Source organism: Pelophylax lessonae, assembly GCF_965119305.1.
Source record: "Pelophylax lessonae genome assembly, chromosome: 7".
Classification (NCBI taxonomy): domain Eukaryota; kingdom Metazoa; phylum Chordata; class Amphibia; order Anura; family Ranidae; genus Pelophylax; species Pelophylax lessonae.
In genome coordinates this window covers 189983749-190005573 of record NC_138774.1, presented here as the reverse complement: position 1 = coordinate 190005573, position 21825 = coordinate 189983749, and the positions used below count along the sequence as shown (strand labels likewise).

At 44.5% G+C, this 21825-nt stretch overlaps 1 protein-coding gene across 2 annotated transcripts in view; it reads right to left on the bottom strand.

The window, feature by feature from the left end:
* Positions 1-864: 864 nt before the first annotated feature.
* Positions 865-21825, bottom strand: part of FAM163B (family with sequence similarity 163 member B) — a 163894-nt gene continuing 142933 nt past the window's right edge. For both annotated transcript variants that reach the window (XM_082262779.1, XM_082262780.1), the window contains exons 2-3: positions 14826-14941; positions 865-1612 (exon numbers count right to left, since the gene is read on the bottom strand). In XM_082262779.1, the coding sequence (XP_082118905.1) occupies positions 1229-1612; positions 14826-14918 (477 nt within the window). In that variant the 5' untranslated portion in view covers positions 14919-14941 and the 3' untranslated portion in view covers positions 865-1228. The remainder of the gene's footprint in view (positions 1613-14825; positions 14942-21825) is intronic.

The following is a 21825-nucleotide window of genomic DNA, read 5'->3' as shown; positions in this document are numbered from 1 at the left end:
GTTGTGAGGGCATTAGAGTGTAAGTTCCTGTGGCACAGTGAATGATGTGAATAGATCAGTGTTTTCTGTACTGCACTGAACAATATGTTAGAGCTATATGATATTAATAGAGCTATATGATAATATTAATAGCGCATGACTGTGATGAAGATATTAGAGTGTAAGCTCCTTTGGTGGAAAGGATGATATTAATGGATTAGTGTTTTCTGTGCTGCACTCAGCAACATGTTAGAGCTATATGATAATAATAGAGTTATATGATAATATTAATAGCGTGTGACTGTGATGGAGATATTCGAGTGTAAGCTCCTTTGGTGCAGAGGATGATACAAATGGGTTAGTGGTTTCTGAACTGCACTGTGAAATATAACATTGCTAAATATTAATATTAGTGCATGAGACTGGAGCGTAAGCTCCTTCTTTGCATGATTCTCTGCACAAAATCATTAGTTTGTTGCCAATTTTCCATGTTTGGAGACTTTCCCAAGTATGGCGACTTGTAGGTTGATGTGAAATATTCTAACTGATCTCGGAATCCCATCACCCTTTACTTTTTAAATAAAATATATTTTTTCTCTCCCCACCCTTTGCATAAATTCACAGTTGACATTTCAGTCACTGCATCTCCCAATTTCACATACTTTCCTTTGTTCATATCAAAAGCAAACGTGAATACATAGCTCCTTTTTGAAATGCAAAAATCCTCAGTGGAACATTTGCAATAGCTATAGGCTTACAATTGACAAAGAATTCTATGACAATGTTGCAGTTGCACCAAGACTCCAACTCAGCCTGTCACAGTTTTAATTCCCCACTTATATATATATATATATATATATATATATATATATATATAGATTTTTTTTTTTGCTTGACAATAAAGTGACAAATGTTTATATCTACTATATCATATTCAAATACATTCATAGTTTAAAACACTTTGTCGTTCATGTAGCTGAAATAACATCAGGAGTGAAAGGAACATGAAGGCAGGGAGTTGGAAAGTCTTTAAAAAATAAATAGTGTGCTTTAAAGTTGTTTTTTTTTCCTCTTATTTTTGCACAACACGGTTGCACAAGGGAAGGAACGCTGTTGGGTTTTGGGATCTGTTTCACAGAAGTGTTGAGAAATGTTAGAAAGAAGTAGTGCTGAGTGATGCTTAGTGTTACAGACGGGAAGGGCCGAGGAAGTACTAGCGTCACATTGGGTGCTAGCGTCACAACGACCTTCAGACATCGGTGCTGATGCTCCGGCTGCGGGAAAAAGCCTCCCTCATGGCAGAGAGGCGGTTGGGGTTAAGTACCTGTAAATTGGTCAGGTTAACTGGCAGTTCGATCTCTTCCTGGCTGATGGTCTTATAGGTAATGCGTTCGCCTCCATTTCGGACCTCCTCCGGCGGGTGCAGGAGGAAGGCGGGCGGCTCATTGTGCGAGCAGCCCTGGCAAACGCTTCGGCAGTGCTGTTGTTTCTTGTTGTAGGGTGAGGCATAGAGGGAGGGGCCATTGGCCAGGACTACGTTCCGGTTGCAGTGCACCGGTGGAAAGCGGGAATGGACAGCAAAATCTGGTTCTTCCTCATCCTCTTCCGAGTCCTCCTTCTTGCAGCAGTAATACTGATGGAAGCAAACACAACACAATTACACCATTTGTTTTGCTGTAACTCTTAAAGTCCAATTAAACCTTAAAGGGGAGCTCCAGTCACCCCCCAAAAAAATTAAAAGTCAGCAGCTACAAATACTGTAGCTGTTGATTAACCTCCCTGGCAGTATGATTGTTTCCGATTTTAGGTGCTGATAGCAGGACCATTATTTTGCATGTAATTCTTATGGACGAGTAGCCCAAACCAACTATTTACATATGATTTTTTTTTTTTACTGTGCATTCTTCTTTATAACATCTCGGGTATGATAACGTTTGAAACACAAAATCATAAATTATAATATAATAAATAACTATAAATAGGTTAAAGTATGTATATATATATATATATATATATATATATATATATATATATATACACACACACACACACATACGTATACATATATTATATATATATACATATATACAGCTGCAAGAAAAAGTATGTGAACCCTTTGGAATGATATGGATTTTTTGCACAAATTGGTCATAAAATGTGATCTGATCATCATCATCTAAGTCACAACAATAGACAATCACAGTCTGCTTAAACTAATAACACACAAAGAATGAAATTTTGCCATGTTTTTATTGAACACACCATGTAAACATTCACAGTGCAGGTGGAAAAAGTATGTGAACCCCTAGACTAAAGACATCTCCAAGAGCTAATTGGAGTGAGATGTCAGCCAACTGGAGTCCAATCAATGAGATGAAATTGGAGGTGTTGGTTACAGCTGCCCTGCCCTATCAAAAACACACACCAGTTCTGAGTTTGCTTTTTACAAGAAGCATTGCCTGATATGAATTATGCCTCACACAAAAGAGCTCTCAGAAGACCTACGATTAAGAAATGTTGACTTGCATAAAGCTGGAAAGAGTTATAAAAGTATCTCCAAAAACCTTGCTGTTCATCAGTCCACGGTAAGACTAATTGTCTATAAATGGAGAAACTTCAGCACGGATAGGACTGGCCGTCCTGTAAAGATGACTGCAAGAGCACAGCGCAGACTGCTCAATGAGGTGAAGAAGAATCCTAGAGTGTCAGACTTACAAAAGTCACTCGCAAATGCTAACATCCCTGTTAGCGAATCTACAATACGCAAAACACTAAACAAGAATGGATTTCATGGGAGGATGCCACAGAGGAAGCCACTGCTGTCCAAACAAAACATTGCAGCATCGTTTACAGTTTCAAGAGCACCTGGATGTTCCACAGCAGTACTGGCAAAATATTCTGTGGACAGATCAAACCAAAGTTGAGTTGTTTGGAAGAGAAGAAACACACAACACTATGTGTGGCGAAAAAGAGGCACAGCACACCAACATCAAAACCTCATCCCAACTGTGAAGTATGGTGGTGGGGGTATCATGGTTTGGGGCTGCTTTGCTGCGTCGGGGCCTGGACGGATTGCTATCATCGAAGGAAAAATGAATTCCCAAGTTTATCAAGACATTTTGCAGGAGAACTTAAGGCCATTTGTCTACCAGCTGAAGCTCAACAGAAGATGGGTGTTGCAACAGGACAATGACCCAAAGCATAGAAGTAAATCAACAACAGAATGGCTTAAACAGAAGAAAATACGCCTTCTGAAGTGGCCTGACCTCAACCCAATTGAGATGCTGTGGCATGACCTCAAGAAGCGATTCACACCAGACATCCCAAGAATATTGCTGAACTGAAACAGTTCTGTAAAGAGGAATGGTCAAGAATTACTCCTGACCGTTGTGCACGTCTGATCTGCAACTACAGGAAACGTTTGGTTGAAGTTATTGCTGCCAAAGGAGGTTCAACCAGTTATTAAATCCAAGGGTTCACATACTTTTTCCACCTACACTGTGAATGTTTACATGGTGTGTTCAATAAAAACATGGCAACATTTCATTCTTTGTGTGTTATTAGTTGAAGCAGACTGTGAATGTCTATTGTTGTGACTTAGATGATGATGATCAGATCACATTTTATGACCAATTTGTGCAGAAATCCACATCATAACAAAGGGTTCACATACTTTTTCTTGCAGCGGTATATATATATATATATATATATATGTACAGTAAAACTGCAGGAAAGGGCACTGGGGGGCAAACTAATGTCAATTTATTTTATTTAGTAATGTGATCCAATAGGTTTACAATATATCCGTGTGTTTGTTTGTTTTACTATTTGAATTTGCCGCCGGTTCCACCCCCCCCTGCGACGTGACGCTCGCAGGAGACGGAAGCCGGGGCTCACAGCATCGGGCGGAAGATCTGGCCGCCGTATGCTGCAGTGACACATCGCGGGATCCCGGGGACAAGGTAAGTAACCTCTACCAGGATCCAGCAATGCTCCCTGGCGGTACCCCGAGTGTGGCTCGGGGTTACCGCTAATGGCACTGAAATTTCACCGAGCCACACTCGGGTATACCGCCAGGGAGGTTAATAAAAGGATACTTACCTGTCCAGGGATCCAGCAAAGTTGGCAACCCAGTCGATTCTTCAATCGGCTTCAGGTGCAGGCGCCATGCATCTTAGGTAAGGGAAACCGGCAGCAAAGCCTTCCGCCTTCAAACCTGGTTTCTTACTGTGCATGCGTGAGTCGCGCTGTGCTTTCTGAATGGTCCTGCAGTCTGTTGAGACCTGTGTGTCCCAGAAGGCTGCAGGAGGAAGGGCCGGACATCGTCGCAGCGATCTGAGCAGGTAGTGGGAGCAGGTACCTGTCAAAACCAGGTACCTGCTCCCCCCTCATCCCCAAAAAGTGCCAAATGTGACAGTGGAGGGGTACAAACAAGTGGAGATTCCCTTTTTGGGTGCAGCTCCACTTTCAGTTTAAGTGGAACTCCAGGAAAAATTTTTTTTTTTGGAAACAGCAAAATTGATGTTACCTGTAATGACTAGTATCCTGTATCTGGATGGTTAGTGCTTACTGTAAAAAAATGGGATTTTTGACTTACCGTGAAATCCATTTCTCTGATGTTCATTGATGGACACAGCTCCTGATCTTCATAACCATTGGGTTATACTGCCCCCAACAGGAATAGGACACTGGGCAGAAAAATAATCTTGCCACGCCTATGGGCAGTATACTCCCTCTCCCTGCTATAGGTACTCAGTTTAGTTACAAGCAGTGTCAGAAGAATTTCAACTACACAGAGGGGTGGGTCAATGAACATCAGAGAAATGGATTTTACGGTAAGTCAAAAATACCATTTTTCACTTTCGTTCATTAACCACTTACCGCCCGCCCGCCGTCATATGACGGCGGGACGGTGCGGCTATTATCCTGGGCGGACGTCATATGACGTGACCCAGGAAATGCAATGCAGGCGCGCGATCGCGGGCGCGCCGCCGTGCACTGCCGGTGTCGGCGTGTCCCCGGGACACAGCCGGTCACCGGCAGGGGGGAAACAGCCAATAGGCATGGCTGTTTCCCACGTGATCGGCTATGTTGCAATGACATAGCCGATCACAACAGTAGATGCCGGCAGAAGACCGCACATGCGCGATCGGGAGCGCGCAGCGCGGTCATGTCGGTGGCACTGTGTTCCGTAGGAACACAGCTGTCACCGGCAGTAGTAAACAGTCACTGACAGTGACTGTTTACTATGTGATCGGCTGTGAATCCATTCACAGCCGATCACAAAATATAAACAAAGAGCAGTAACTCACTGTTACTAGCTCTTCTCCCCTCATACAGTTTCCAGTGTGAGGAGAGCAGAGCTAGAAATAGTGAGTTACTGCTCTGTACACCTGTCAAAAGTAAAATCACACAAATAAAGGTCCCCCCACACAGTCCTCAGCCCCCCCCCAATGTCACCTGTCACCCAACAGTCACCTCATCAGTGCCCAGAAATTGACACCCATAAGGCTACGTTCACATGTGAGCGCAGCGATCGCGGGCAGAATCACAGCGATTCTGCCCGCGATCCGGAAATCATTGCAAATTGCGGGATGCCTGTGCGTTGCACGTTTTTTGCAATAGCACCCCAAGCACTGTGCGATGTTGCCGCCATTTCCGCCTGCCGAATCGCGGTAACATCGCGCAAACAATGCATGACGCCCAAAAAAGGTACAAGAGTTTCTTTGGGGCGTCATGCGTTGTTTGCGTGATGTTACCTCGATTCGGCAGGTGGAAATCGCAGCAACATCGCACAGCGTTTGGGGTGCTATTGCAAATCACGGGCAACGCACAGGCGTCCCGCAATTTGCAATGATTTCTGGATCACGGGCAGAATCGCAGTGATTCTGCCCGCGATCGCTACGCTCACATGTGAACGTAGCCTAAAGTTCACCGGTCACCAGAGACTGTCATCGGTACCGCCGTGCACCATCGCCTGTCACCTGTCACCCATCAGTGACCATCGCCCGTCACCTGTCACCCCATCAATCACCGTCACCTGTCACCCTATCAGTCATCGTCATCTGTCACCCTATCAATCATCGTCACATGTCACCCCGTCAGTGATTGTCATCTGTCACCCCATCAATCATCGTCACTTGTCACCTCATCAATCATCGTCACCTGTCACCTCATCAATCATCGTCACCTGTCACCCCATCAGTCATCGTCACCTGTCACCCCATCAGTCATTGTCACCTGTCACCCCATCAGTCATTGTCACCTGTCACCCCATCAGTCATTGTCTCCTGTCACCCCATCAGTCATCGTCACCTGTCACCCCATCAGTCATCGTCACCTGTCACCCCATCAGTCATCGTCACCTGTTTGCCATATACATGCAATCACTTACTGACCGACTAACGACTATATGCGTCGGCCATTAAAAGCTAAATACTGGGGTTATGGCAGCAGATAGCCCCCATAACCCCAGTATTTTTTTTGAAACGGCGGGCGGTCGGCTTTCAGATAAGGGTGGTCCCAGTGGCGGATTCGCCGCGAAATTACCCTTACGGTGCAGGGGAAGAGGTGCCCCCCCCCCTCCTGCCGCGTCCCAGATGTTTTCCCAGCTTACCGGACCCACCGGCAGCGGGGAAAACTATCCGGTCCCGGATTCTCAGAGACAGGAAGTCGAGTGAGGGCAAGATGGCCCTCACTCGACTCTATGGTCTTGGAGGACCGGAGGTACGTCAAAAGACGTTGCCTAGCAACCGGTTTAAAGGGCCGTTTTTTTTTTCTTTTTTTTTTCCTCTTTCAACAATTTTTTTTTTTTCTTTTTTAGTGTAGTTGTGAGGTGTGAGGTCTTTTTGACCCCAGATCTCACAATAAAGAGGACCTGTCATGCCTATTTCTATTACAAGGGATGTTTACATTCCTTGCAATAGGAATTAAAAGTGATCAAAACATTTTTTTTTTAAACTGTGTAAAAATAAAAAAATAATAAATAGGAAAAAAAAATAAATTAATTAAAGCGCCCTGTCCCGTTAGCTCGCGCGCAGAAGCAAACGCATACGCAAGTCCCGCCCACATATGTAAACGGTGTTCAAACCATACATGTGAGGTATCGCCGCGATCGTTAGAGCAAGAGCAATAATTTGAGCCCTAGACCTCCTCTGTAACTCTAAGCTAGTAACCTACAGAAATTTTTAAAATGTTGCCTATGGGGATTTTTAAGTACCAATGTTTGGCGCCATTCTGTGAGCATGCGCAATTTTGTAGCATGACATGTTGGGTATCTAATTACTCGGCGTAACATTATCTTTCACATTATGGAAAAAAACTGGGCTAAATTTACTGTTTTCTTATTTTTTAGTTCAAAAAAGTGAATTTTTTTCAAAAAAAAATCGCATTTGGAAGACTGCTGCGCAAATATGGTGTGATAAAAAATATTGCAACGATCTCCATTTTATTCTCTAGGGTCTCTGCTAAAAAAAAATATATATAATGTTTGGGGGTTCCAAGTAGTTTTCTAGCAAAAAAAAAAAAATGATTTTAGCTTGTAAACACCAAGTGTCAAAAATAGGCCCAGTCTTAAAGTGGATAAATGGACAACTTTGTGTAAAGCGCTACTTGGATGTTAGGCCTATGTATGTGGCCAGGCTGTGAAAAAGTGTTACACATGTGGTATCGCCATACTCAGGAGGAATAGCAGAATGTATTTTGGGGTGCAATTTTTGCTATGTACATGCTATGTGTTAAAAATATTGCATAAATGGACAGCTTTGTGTAAAAAAAATGTGTTTTCATTTTCTTTCCACATTTTCCAAAAACTTGTGGAAAAAAATGACATATTCAAAAGACTCATTATGCCTCAAAAATTATACGTTGGGCTGTTTTCTTTCCAAAATGGGGTCATTTTATGGGGGGTTCCATTGTCCTTGTGCTCCAGGGCCTTCAAAAGTACGATAGGTTGTCAGGAAATTATATGTGTAATTTGTGCTCCTAGAATGCCGGACGGTGCTACTTGGATGTTAGGCCTCTGTATGTGGCCAGGCTGTGAAAAAGTCTCACAAATGTGGTATCGCCATACTCAGGAGGAGTAGTAGAATGTGTTTTGGGGTGTAGTTGCAAGTATACATATGCTGTGTGAGAGAAATAACCTGTTAATACGTCAATTTGTAAAAAAAAAAAAAAAATAAATAAAAATCTTCATTTTGCAAAGAGTTGTGGGAAAAAATGACAACTTCAAAAAACTCACAATGCCCCTTATTAAATACCTTGGAATGTCTACTTTCCAAAAAGGGGTCATTTGGGGGGTATTTGTACTTTCCTGACTTTTTAGTGTCTCAAGAAATGAGATAGGCCTTCAGTACATCAGGTGTGGTCAAGTGTGATCAATTTTCAATGAATAGCACCATAGCTTGTGGACTCTATAACTTTCACAAAGACAAAATAATATACACTTATTTGGGTTATTTTTACCAAAAAAAAGTAGCAGTATAAATTTTGGCCAAAATTTGTGAAGAAAAATTACTCATTTGCTAAATTTTATGACAGAAACAAAGAAAAATGCGTTTTTTAAAAAATAAAAAACCCAGTAGTGATTAAATACCATCAAAAGAAAGCTCTATTTGTGTGAAAAAAAGGACGCAAATTTTTTATGGGTACAGTGTTGCATGACTGAGTAATTGTCATTCAAATTGTGAGAGCGCTGAAAGCTGAAAATCAGTCTGGGCAGGAAGGGGGTGAAAGTGCACTGTAGGCAAGTGGTTAAAGGACACAGCTCCTGATCTTCATAACCATTGGGACGTCCCAAAGCAGTGTTAAACATGAGGGGTGGGAGCAGCAAAAAATTCCCCAAGCTAAACAGTAGCCAACCAGGTAGCAGGAGCTCAACCAAAACAACTGAAGCCCATCTGAAAAAAACAATACACCCTCAAAGAGGATCAAGTCCTCTAAATAGCAGCCTGCAAAACCTTGCAGCCAAAAGAAGCATCCGCAGATGCCAACACATCCACTTTACAGAACCTTGTGAAAGTGTGCACCGACAACCAAGTGGCCGTCTTGCAAACCTGCTTCACTGATGCCTGATGACGGAAGGCCCAGGAGGAACTGAGCGCCCGAGTAGAGTGCGCCTTGACAGGGAAAGGAGGAACCTGACCCTTGATGGAATAGGCCTGAATCACCGTCTTTCACCTTACACCTTAGGGTCACCTTAGAATGCTGGCTACCTCTCAAGCCGCCAGGACATTTTTTGTGCCCCCTTGGTGATTGACATAAGCCACGGCCATGGCATTGTCTGATGTAATGTGCACTGGACATCCTTGAAGACGATCCGTCCAATTCCAAGACATTGATCGGTAGCCTGTACTCTTCCAGTGTCCAGATCCCCTGAGAAGAAATTTTGCCGAGGATGCCTCCCCAGTCGGACAAGCTGGCATCCGTGGTGACCACTGTTCAATTCAAGGGGAGGAAGGATTCGCCCGGCTGAAGCGCCGGAGAACGAAGCTACCATATCAGGAAATCCTTCGTTCCCCGGCTCAGCCGGATCTGATTGTTCAGAGACTGCGGAGTCGTGTCCCATTTGACCAGAATCTCCCTTTTATCGGGACCTCGTATGGAACTGTGCAAACGGAATTGCCTCGAAAGTAGACATTATCAGGTCCAGAATCCGCATGCAAGTCCGGAGGGATGACCATCTGCTGTACCGCAGGACATAAAAATGAAGCTTGCAATTTCTGGAGTTTGTCCAGAGGAAGGAGCACTCTGGTTAAGGCCGAGTCTAGAGTCAGACCCAGATAGTCCAGCTTTGTGGACAGAACCAGAGCAGACTTCTTAAAATTCAGAATCCGGCCAAACTCCTGCACAGGTTTTCCACCAGAGCAGTAGGAGACTCAGTTCGCAGAACGAGGTCGTCCAAGTAGCCCAGTATCACGATCCTCTGTTGGCGTAACAATGCTAGTACCGGGTCTAACACTTTTGTGAAGACCCGAGGAGCAGAGGTGAGACCAAAGGGTAATGCCACAAACTGATAATGCTCCTCTCCCACGGCAAAGCAGAGGAAGTGCTGGTGACTAGCACATATTGCAAGGTGAAGGTAAGCATCCTTGATGTCGACAGAAGCAAGAAAATGCCCCTGATGAAGGGATGCCACCACCGTGCGAATGGACTCCATTCTGAACTTCTGCACCTGCACAAAGCAGTTCAGTGCCTTGAGGTCCAGGATTGGATGCACCTTGCCTTCCTTCCTGGGAACTGTAAACAGGTTTAAGTAAAAACTCCAAAAAGGTTCCGATGTCGGAACCGGGACAATCACCTCTTGAGATAACAGATCTTGTACGCCCCAAACAGACCCTGTAAACGATCCAGGGACAGGCACAAGTTGGAAGAAAAGAACCTAATCGGAGAACAAGAGTGAAACTCGATCTTGTAGCTGGACCGAATGACTTAATGGACCCACTTGTCTTGTACCAGGAAAGTTCACGGGCCCGGAAACCAGCGTAGACTTCCCCCCCACCCCGGATACGGGCAAGGGCACACCTTCATGCTGAAGGAGCCTTGTCCGCGGGTCTCGGCTTGCCAGACAAGGTTCGTTTGGATCCTCCAGAGGAGGCCCTGAAAGGCTACGAGCCCTTGTCAGTCGACCTTGAGGAACGAAAAAACTTCTTTTGAGCCGAGACGGAGGGCATATATCTACGATGAGGTTCCTTGCCCTTAGTAGCCTGCGGAAGAAAAGTACTCTTTCCCCCTGTGAGACCTTTAATGATGTCATCCAGGGTAGCCCCAAACAGGCGATCCCCTTGAAAGGGGAGATCAGTCAAGGCCTTTTCAGAAGTCTGGTCCGCAGACCAGCATTTAAGCCAAAAGACATGCCGAAGTACCACTGCCGAAACAGAAAGCCGAGCCACTATGGGAGCCGCATCCAAAGAGGCATCACAGATAAACTGCAGCCCCTGGACCAGCTGGTCCGCCAGCTCAGCAAAGGCAGGGGGGATCTGTTCTCCCTCCAGGTCACAGTGTAAAAGCTTAGCCCACTCGGTCAGAGTTTGCGAAACCAGGGCAATGGTGAATATCGGGCTCAGCCCCAAACCCGCCAGAGTGTACATATTGCGGGCCACAGCCTCCGCCTCTCTGTCAGCTGGATCCTTAAAGGCCCGGGGGCTCTTCAACCGGAATCATGGTTAGCTTGTTCAATCTGGAAACCGGAGGGTCCACCACCGGTGGAACAGTCCACTTCTTTTTAGGGGCTCCTCCCAGGGGTAACGCCTAGTAAATCACTTAGGGACCCCAAGGGGCGCTTTAGTCGTCCCCACTCTTTAGCGACAATTTTGTCAAAAGAGGCCGGGAAAGGAAACACCTTTGCCGCTCTGGATGGCTTGTGAATGCCAAAGGTAACCTGTGCCTCCATTGCAGCTTCGTTCTCCATCTTCAAGGTCTCACATACAGATATGGTTGCAGATGTGGAGAAATCATCCTTGCTGTCTGAGGATTCCAGGCCCTTGGTCGCAGACCCAACAGGGTGACCCACGTCCGCAGCGGCCAAATCAGATTCAGGATGTGATAAGACAGATGAGGCAGGGGAAGGCCGGGGCCCTTTTTGCTAGCCCGTTGCCAGAAAACCACCTCCACCCAGGACACAAAGGACTCCAGGACCACTGTCATTGCATCGATGGATGGTTGGGACCAGGAGGGCCCCGCAGCCTCAGAGAGGGGGTTAGGTGGGGAGATGTGCTCCAAAGACTCCATGAGTCACCGGGGGGGACCCAACAAAAAGTGTAAAATACTGCAAAGGGAAAACCCTTACTGCGCTGGCAGCACCACCCTGTTGCCAGGAACAAGGCACTAAGCGATCCTCAGCAGAGAGGGAGAGAACCCTACCAGACTCACTACCTCGCAGAAACAGGCACCCGCAGCCACCAGGATAAACTGCACTCCACGCGTGGCGATCAGGAAGTTAACAGATCCAAGAGTCAGCATCAGCTCCCACCGCAGAAATCACCGCATACAGGGCTCCACTGTCATGGCCACCGCTATTTTCTATGGCAAACCACCGCAAAATGGCCACTGGACTACACAAACATGGCCACCGTGTAGAGCAAAACACAGGCTACAGCAAAATAGCGGCCCCCGAGCGGCACCACAAAGCTACCAGGAACCCAGGAGGGATCCCTAGGCCTCAAGGACAGGCCCAGGCAGCCCCGACCAAGTACAACCCCCAATGCATAGCCGATCGTCCGGTCACCGGTGGTGCAACCCCCCGCCCCCATCACCAGCATAGCGCCTTGCCCCCACCCGAATAGGTTGACCAGACCACCCACACAGCCCCAGCATAAGTGGGGGGTAGGATGGGGGGCAGATTAAAGGGGGGTGCCTGATGGGAAGGAGGAGAACCCGGGGTCGGACCGTCCCAAGGAGGGGCCCACGTCCACCCCAAAACCCTCCAGGGAGAGAGGGTGGACAGCTACTCACCACACCAGAAACCAGGCGGGCACAGCTCCAGCAGAACCCCTCACTATCTAAATGGGGGGCTGTCGGCCAGGAGGAACACTGTGACTCGGACCGAGACCCGGCCGTATGCGACCTCACAAGACATTTACCTTGGAGGCCAGCCCTCGTCCAGTAGGGCTTGTGGCAGCCGACCTAGCTCGGAGCTGAGGTCTGCGTGCTCTCGCTGGCCAGACTGGGGTGACCGCTGGATCTAGATTATCCAGCCTGTTGCTCAGTCCGGCAGTTGATTGTAGATCTCACAGGGAAAGAAAAAAAAACAGGAAAAAAAATTCTAGTTAAAAAGAAAAAAATTGCCATGACCAGAGATCCAGCAAGGAACGAGGTCCTTACTCCTGACTAGAGAGAAAAAAAACTGAGTACCTATAGCAGGTAGAGGGAGTATAACCCCTGGGACTGCCCAAAGACATAGCCAGATTATTTTTCTGCCTAGTGTCCTACTCCTGTAGGGGGCAGTATAACCCAATGATTATGAAGATCACAAGCTGTGTCTGTCAATGAACGAAAGAGAAAAGACAGTTTAATTAACATCAGATAATGCACACAGCACTCTTCCAAAGCTCTAACTATTAGTTCTGGCTATAGCTCAGTGCAGGGATTGTCTCATTTACTCTCCCTTCCTCCCCCCTCATCCATTCACAAAAAAGCGCTGTTTTTTGTTTACAGGGGGAGGGTAAACAACATTTACAAAATGCCTTGTACTCTGTGAAACAAACAAATTTTTAAGTGAATGGATGAGAGGAGAGGAAGGGGAGCATCAGGGACAGGATCCCTCATTGTTCTGTAGCTGGAACTGTCAGTTGCAGTGCCGGAAGAAGTCCACTACCTGGCTGCAAAATCTTGCATGGGTGAAACTGTCACTTTTACAGTAAGCAGCAAGCCAGACATAACATATATATTTTGCACTATTTCCAAAATGTTTTTGTTTCTGGAGTTCCACTGTAAATTAGCTGTATTCCATAATAATAAAAATAAGAGGTTTGGAAAGTTTTATAGTTTGTCTTCTTTAGAAAGCAGCCACAGCCTGTGTAGAAATGACTGCCCTGTTCCAGCAACTGCAGAGTTGGTCCCTTGCTCCCTATGTAGAAGCAGTGGTCACATTGCAGATCTCTGACATGCTTCCTTCTGAGTCAGAACTATAGCTCTGCAATCAGTAAATCTCAAGCTCCCTGCTCATTGGAAAGCTCTGGCTCTGACCTAGCAGGGGACATGTTGAACCACTGCAAGTAATTGCTTCTCTACAAGGAGCAAGGGACCAACTCTATAGTATGCTGGCAGGGACAGGCTTTTCTACTCAGGCTGAGGCTGCTTTAAAAAAAGGCAAACTGTAGGACATTGAACAACTTTGGTTTTAATGCGTCTGGAATGTTTTTAGCTGATTTAAACTGAAGGTTTAATTGGACTTTAGGTTTAATATTTCTGCTTAGTATACATTATATGTGAGTGAGATGCTATGTTTTGTAAAAAGGATAGTATGAAGCCTCAGGCCAAGTGCATTTAAAGATCATATGACTTCAAGGTTTCTTTATTCATTTGTGAGACTTTAGCAGTGGAAATTACATCACTAATCATCATGGTTTAGCTCACAATCGAAGTTGGTATCTATCTCTCTTAAACATGACTTAAAAAAAAATAACCTGTCAGGTCATAAAGGTTTTTAAGCTAACAATACTCACAATAAATAAGGTGCCTTTGGTAAAGTGATATTTAACCTTCAATTTCAGCAGCTGATTTATTCACTTTCTGAGTATGCAGATATTGTTAATCTTTTATTGTTTGCCTATGCTCCAGTTTACATTTGTACCATGAGCGCTGTTCCAAGTTTCCTGTTGCAGAGTGGCTCCTTTCTCTTGTGGCATTCTTTGAAGCCACCTTTGCATGCAAGAAGTATAGCTGTGTCTCCCGCTTTGTGCATCACTAGAAACCCATAGCCTAGGGTGGCAAGGCACTCTTCTGCCCATCCCTTCTCCCCCTTCCCCTCTCCAAGCTAAAGGACTGTCTGAAAACTATTGTCCACTATTAACTCTTTCCTTTGAAGACTGGAAGTTCAGGGAAATAGCACTGAGAGAGCAGGAGCCAGCAGAATAAAAGGTTGTGTACTGCTTGGGTAAGAATTTTAACAAACTCTACTGGGAAATGGTAATTGTATTGTTCTGAATGTGGGTTTAACATTAACTCCATTTACCATGGATTTAAACGCACTTAACCATTCATCTATCTGATGTGGCCAGCAGAGAGTTAAATGGTGGGATGTTGATTGGCAGGGCAGGGTGTGGCTATTTTGAAATAAACATTTTAATAAAATATTGCTTAATGGCATTTTTTTTTGACTGAAGCACCAGCTTGGTGCAATGTCTTACCTGTAGCCTGCAGTAGCAGAGAACGGCAATAATACACAGAAGGATAACAGTCGCTAATATACCACCGGTGATGACCACAGTCCCGGCTGTCATTCGACCGTCTCTCCATTAACCACCTGCAGGAGAAAAAGGAACAGGCAATGAATACACTGTTACAATACCATAACTATAAGAATGAAAAAAAATGTTTCTTTACGCTAATACAGACAGCGCACATCTGCGGTACTCCGGATAAATATGGTGCATTTATGTAGCACTCTACACAAGCAGATTTTTTTTAGGAAATGGATACTCCAAGCTGTTGAAGTACCACCATCTGGGTAAATATATATAGCTAAATTCCATCTATTAACTCATGGATTAAGACATTCACTTCCACAGCACAGCTGATTAATGTGGAAATTCTAAGGCTCATCTGACACCAGACATGCTGAAATAAACTAGTAGTTAGAAAAGGTTTATTTAAATACTGTATATACACCTTACTGTCAAAAGTATTAGGGGGCCTGACTTTACACACACGTGAACTTTAATGACATCCCAGTCTTAGTCCGTAGGGTTCAATATTGAGTTGGCCCATCCTTTGCAGCTATAACAGCTTCAACTCTTCTGGCAAGGCTGTCCAAAAGGTTTAGGAGTGTGCCTAAGGGAATGTTTGACCATTCTTCCAGAAGCACATGTGAGGTCAGGCACTAATGTTGGACGAGAAGGCCCAGCTTGCAGTTTCCGCTCTAATTTATCCCCAAGCTATTCTATTGGGTTGAGGTAAGGCCAGTCAAGTTCCTCCACCCCAAAGTCGTCATCCATGTCTTTATGGACCTTGCTTTGTGCACTGGTGTGCAGTCATGTTGGAACAGGAAGGGGCCATCCCAACACGGTTCCCACAAAGTTGGGAGCATGAAATTGTCCAACATGTCTTGGTATGCTGATGCCTAAAGAGTTCCCTTCACTGGAAGTAAGGGGCCAAGCCCAACCCCTGAAAAACAACCCAACATCATAACCCCCCCTCCACCAAATGATTTGGCCCAGCTAACTCAATATTTAACCCTACAGACTAACACTGGGATGCCATTAAAGTTCATGTGCGTGTAAAGGCAGGCATCCAAATACTTTTGGTAATATAGTATATGTGTGTATATATGTGTAGATAGATAGATAGATAGATAGATAGATAGATAGATAGATAGATAGATAGATAGATAGATAGATAGATAGATAGATAGATAGATAGATAGATAGATAGATAGATATACATATACATACACAGTATCTCACAAAAGTGAGTACACCCCTCACATTTTTGTAAATATTTTATTTTATTTTTCATGTGACTACACTGAAGAAATGACACTTTGCTACAATGTAAAGTAGTGAGTGTACAGCTTGTATAACATTGTAAGTTTGCAGTACCCTTAAAAAAACGCAACACACAGCCATTAATGTCTAAACCGCTGGCAACAAATGTGAGTACACTCGTGAGTTAAGATGTTCAAATTGGGCCCAAAGTGTCAATATTTTGTGTGACCACAATTATTTTCCAGTACTGCCTTAGCCCTCTTGGACATGGAGTACACCAGAGCATCACAGATTGCCACCGGAGTCTTCTTCCACTCCTCCATGATGACACCACGGAGCTGGTGGATGTTAGAGACCTTGCGTTCCTCCACCTTCTGTTTGAGGATACCCCACAGATGCTCAATAGGTTTTAGGTCTAGAGACATGCTTGGACAGTCCATCACTTTTACCCTCAACTTTTTTAGCAAGGCAGTGATCATCTTGGAGGTGTGTTTGGGGTCGTTATGTTGGAATACTGTCCTGCGGCCCAGTCTCCGAAGGGAGGGGATTATGGTCTGTTTCATTATGTCACAGTACATGTTGGCATTCATGGTTCCCTCAATGAAGTGAAGTTCCCAAGTGTCAGCAGCACTCATGCAGCCCCAGACCATGACACTCCCATCACCATGCTTGACTGTAGGCAATACACACTTGTCTTTGTACTCCTCACCTGGTTGCCGCCGCACATGCTTGACACCATCTGAACCAAATAAGTTTATCTTGGCCTCATCAGACCACAGGACATGTTTCCAGTAATCCATGTCCTTAGTCTGCTTGTCTTCAGCAAACTGTTTGCAGGCTTTCTTGTGCATCATCTTTAGAAGAGGCTTTCTTCTGGGACGACAGCCATGCAGACCAATTTGATGCAGTGTGCAGCGTATGGTCTGAGCACTGACAGGCTGACCCCCCACCCCTTCAACCTCTGCAGCAATGCTGGCAGCGCTCAAATGTCTATAGACAACATCTGGATATGACGCTGAGCCCGTGCACTCAACTTCTTTGGTCAACCATGGCGAGACCTGTTCTGAGTGGAACCTATCCTGTTAAACCGCTATATGGTCTTGGCCACCGTGCTGCAGCTCATTTTCAGGGTCTTGGCAATCTTCTTATAGCCTAGACCATCTTTATGTAGAGCAACAATTCTTTTTTTTCAGATCTTTAGAGAGTTCTTTGCCATGAGGTGCCATGTTGAACTTCCAGTGACCAGCATTATAGAAAAAGTGTGATAACACCAAATTTAACACACCTGCTACCCATTCACACCTGGGACCTTGTAACACTACCGAGTCACATGACACCGGGGAGGGAAAATGGCTAATTGGGCCCAATTTTGACATTTTCACTTAGGGGTGTATTTGCTTTTGTTGCCAGCGGTTTAGACTTTAATAGCGGTATGTTGAGTTATTTTGAGGGGACAGCAAATTAGCACTTTTATACAAGTTGTACACTCACTACTTTACATTGTACCAAAGTGTAATTTCTTCAGTGTTATCACATGAAAAGATATTTCCAAAAATGTGAGGGGTGTACTCACTTTTGTGAGATACTGTGTAAGTATACTAGTTTCACTAAACAGATGCCTATAACAAAATCTTCCTTAAAATATATTCTGTCACATTGTCACATAAGGGCCTAGACCTTACACAGCCCTCAGCCCTACTACTCAAGTAATTAGCTGTAGACTGTTAGGCTTGGTTCACAGCTAAGTAGTTTGCTTTTGATCCGTTTCTGCAGTGCAGTTTGTGTTTTTTGCAAACGCGTTTTTGACACATTTTTTATGATTTTTTTGCATTTCTTATGCTTTTTTTTTCTGACCTGACTTTAACGGACAATTGCGCGGTCGTGCGACGCTGTACCTAAACAAATTTGACGTCCTTTTTTCCCACAAACAGAGCTTTCTTTTGGTGGTATTTGATCACCTGTGCGATTTTTTTATCATGCGCTATAAACAAAAAAAGAGCGACAATTTTGCAAAAATAACAATATTTTTCACATTTTTTTATATGAAATTCCCCAAAAAAAAAATGTAAAAATCAAAATTTTTTAACATTTTCGGCCAATTTGTTTTATGCTACATATGTTTGGTAAAAAAAAAATCGCAAAAAGCGTATTTTGATTAGTTTGCGCAAAAGTTATCGCGTTTACTAACAAAGGGAAAGATTTTTGTCATTTTTGGTGGGTTTTTTTAACGCGTAATGGCGGCGATCTGCGATTTTTTTGCGGTACTGCGACATTGCGGCGGACAGATCGGACCCTTGACTGACATTTTTGACACTTTTGGGGTTACCAGTGACATTACTGCAGTAATCAGTGCTATACATATGCACTGTTACTGCAAAAATGACACTGGCAGGGAAGGGGTTAACTGTATTGGAGAGGGAGGGGTTAAGTGTGTCCTAGGGGCGTGATTCTAACTGTAAAGGGACATGGCTATTGGTGTAAAAACAGAAATCAACGGTCCTACATAGTAGAACCGTCTGATCTCCATTTTTACACCAGGGAGAATGACAGGCGGCTTGTTTACATTAGCTGCCTGCCTTTCTTCCTTCACCGGAGCGATCGTGAGTGACCAGCGGACGATCGGGTCCGCCAGTCACACGCACTGACTTGTCAGTGAACGAGCCGGGGCGGGCGCGCGCCCGCCCGCAATTGGCTCACAAGTCAGTGACAGGCGAGTGATGTACCCCTACGTCACTCTGCCTGGCCTGGGGTGACCGCCGCAGTATATATTCGTGCGGCGGCCGGCAACCGGTTAAAAGATGCAAAACAAAAACCATTGTAAAAACGCACTACATGCTTTTCTGCAACTTCTCCTTGAAGTCGATTGAACTGAAAATGCACCGTTTTGCTTTAAAAAAAAACCCTGACCCTTTCCAAAAACTCAGCAGCTGAAAAAAGCATAGATATGAATGTGTCCCATTGGAAACCATGTTAAATCAACTGTAGTGCGTTTCAGCAAAAAACATTAAAAACTCATAGGTGTGAACCAAGCCTAAATCACTTAAAATCCCCTCTCTCTGAGCATGATGAAAGTGTTTACCTGTTTGGTGGAGAAAGAATGACAGTAAAGTAATTTAAACAGGATAAATACATGAACTGATACCACATAACAAGTTATTGCAGTTATTCTGGAGAAAATGAACCCGTCATTCTATTTTTGGAAGCCCCAGTTATGTGGCATTACAGGTCTGCGTCTGGAAATCTGTTTAATTTCCGTCAGCCTCCAAGATTAAAAAAGATGAATCTCTCTGGCCTTTATCAATATTCTGCAGACGTGAGGAATAATTGTAACAATATATCAATCATGTGCCGGATCACAAGATTAATGATCCATCTTTTCCGATTCCAGAAAATCTCTCAACGGTGGAAAAATAACATTGCCGGGAAAGCCATGTTCTCTGCCCTAAACAAGCTCATTCCACCAGGGAACAAACACATTATTTTCCATATGAAATGCTTTAACCTGGAGCAAGTCAGCCTCCTGTATCAGTGATGGGCAGAAAAGAAAATGCACTTCACATGTAGCATCAGGCAGGAGACATCTGTCCACAGGGAAGGTTTGGGAACTGTTTAGGGATATCATACAGCTACCAGAAGTTCAGACTTTACATGGAGCATACTCATCCTCTGACATGTACTGTAGCCAGAGTCAGCCAGGTACATAGCATTTGTTATTTGAGGTCAGCAATAGCAGCCCCCATATTTCTCTCATGTTAGATGTTTTTATTTTTTATTTAATAAGCTACATAGTTAACTACTGAGTAACATAGATATTCTGTCACTTTGTCCATGTAGGTTCTCTTGATACCCATTACTACGTCCCTTCACCCATGGAAGCACTGAGTCCAATTCCTGTGTTAGCTTTGTGTCAGTCTGTATCAGAGCTTACACAGGGTTTATGACCTCCCTCTTCCTCATGTGGCAGTGCTTGGATCTAGTGATTGGCTGCTCATGTCCCGGCAATGCATCCTGGGAGGCAAGGGAAAAGGTCACATGGTTCCCCATTTGAGGAAATGTATTTGTAAGAGAGGTATCTCTCCTGCAGATAAACACAGTTGCAGGGAACAGCACCAAAAGAACCAGTAGGTGCCCTGAATGAGAACCTGTCATATTGTCCTGAATGGGAAAAGTGACTGATTCCCTTTAAGGAATTTAAATACAGGGAAATATCGGGGATGGATTATAATCACTGTGTTATAGGGCCACTGGGTTCAAGATCATTCAACTTATTTATCAAAGGATGTCAACAGTAGGCTATCCTATAGGCCATCATAAGACAGCAAGACTTTTGGCGAATTTCTCAGTTAGATGTTGCATACTGAAAATGTTAATGTTTGTGTGTATTGGGAGCAAACAGGACACAAAAATAATGTTAATTTCATGCAAAATTCTAGAAAATTTCCAGTTTCTAAATCATTTTTCCGAATAAGACAATCTTTTGAGAAGTCTTTTTTAATAAAAATGCGCACTTTTTTGGCTTCCTTTCACTAGTGAAACCACTATCTTGACTGAGGACTTCTAGCTATGAGTTTAACAAACAAATGATAATTGCACATGCTTGTTCCCACACGTGCTTTAGTAGCTGGTAATGAACTTCAGATATGCGCTACTGAACATGGAGCGATCAGGGGTTTTCCGTCAGGCGCCAGTAACTGTGCCAGGAGCACGCAGGGTGCATGTTCTCGGCACAACGCTGTTTGCACTAATGCACGCAAAATGTTTTTTTTGACTTACCTTAAAATCCATTTCTCTGATGTTCATTGACGTACACAGCTCCTGATTCTTCTTAACCATTGAGTTATACTGCCCCCTACAGGAGTAGGACACTTGGCAGGAAAAAGCTTGACTATGCCTATGGGAAGTCCCAGGGGGTAAACACCCACTCTCAGCTATAGTTTTATAGTAGCCAACTCCACAGAGGGGTGGGTGCTGTGTCTGTCAATGAACATCAGAGAAATGGATTTTACGGTAAGTCAAAAATCCCATTTTCTCTTTCGTTCATTGACGGACACAGCTCCTGATTCTTCTTAACCATTGGGACGTCCCAAAGCACTGTCAAACATGAGGGGTGGGAAAAAGCAGACAAAAATTCCCAAGGCCAACCAGGTAACATGGAGCTCAACCATAAACAACTGGAGCTCAATCATAAACAACTGGAGCTCACCTTAAAAAAACAATACACCCTCTAAGAGGACCAGGTCCTTCAAACAGCAGCCAGTAAAACCTGGTGGCCAAAATCAGCATCCGCAGATGCCAACACATCCACTTTACAAAAAACTGTGTAAAAGTGTGCACTGACGACCAGGTTCACTTCTTGTGCCCTCTTGGTGATTGATATAGACCACGTCTGTGCTGAGGACGCCTTCCCACCCGGACAGGCTGGCATTCATAATAACAATCGTCCAGTACAGGGGGAGAAAGGATTTTCCCTGTCGAAGTGCCATAGAACGAAGCCACCTCTAGAGACCGTGGATCCTGTCCCATTTTACCAGAATCTCTTTAGCAGAGATCTTGTGTGGAACTGTGTAAACAGACCGCGTCGAGGGTGGACCCTGTCAGGCCCAGAACCCGCATGCAAGCCGGAGGGATGACCGTCTGCTGAACAACAGAAGCTGAATTGCCTCCCTTCAAAGTCTGGAGTTTTTCCAGAGGAAGAAACACCCTG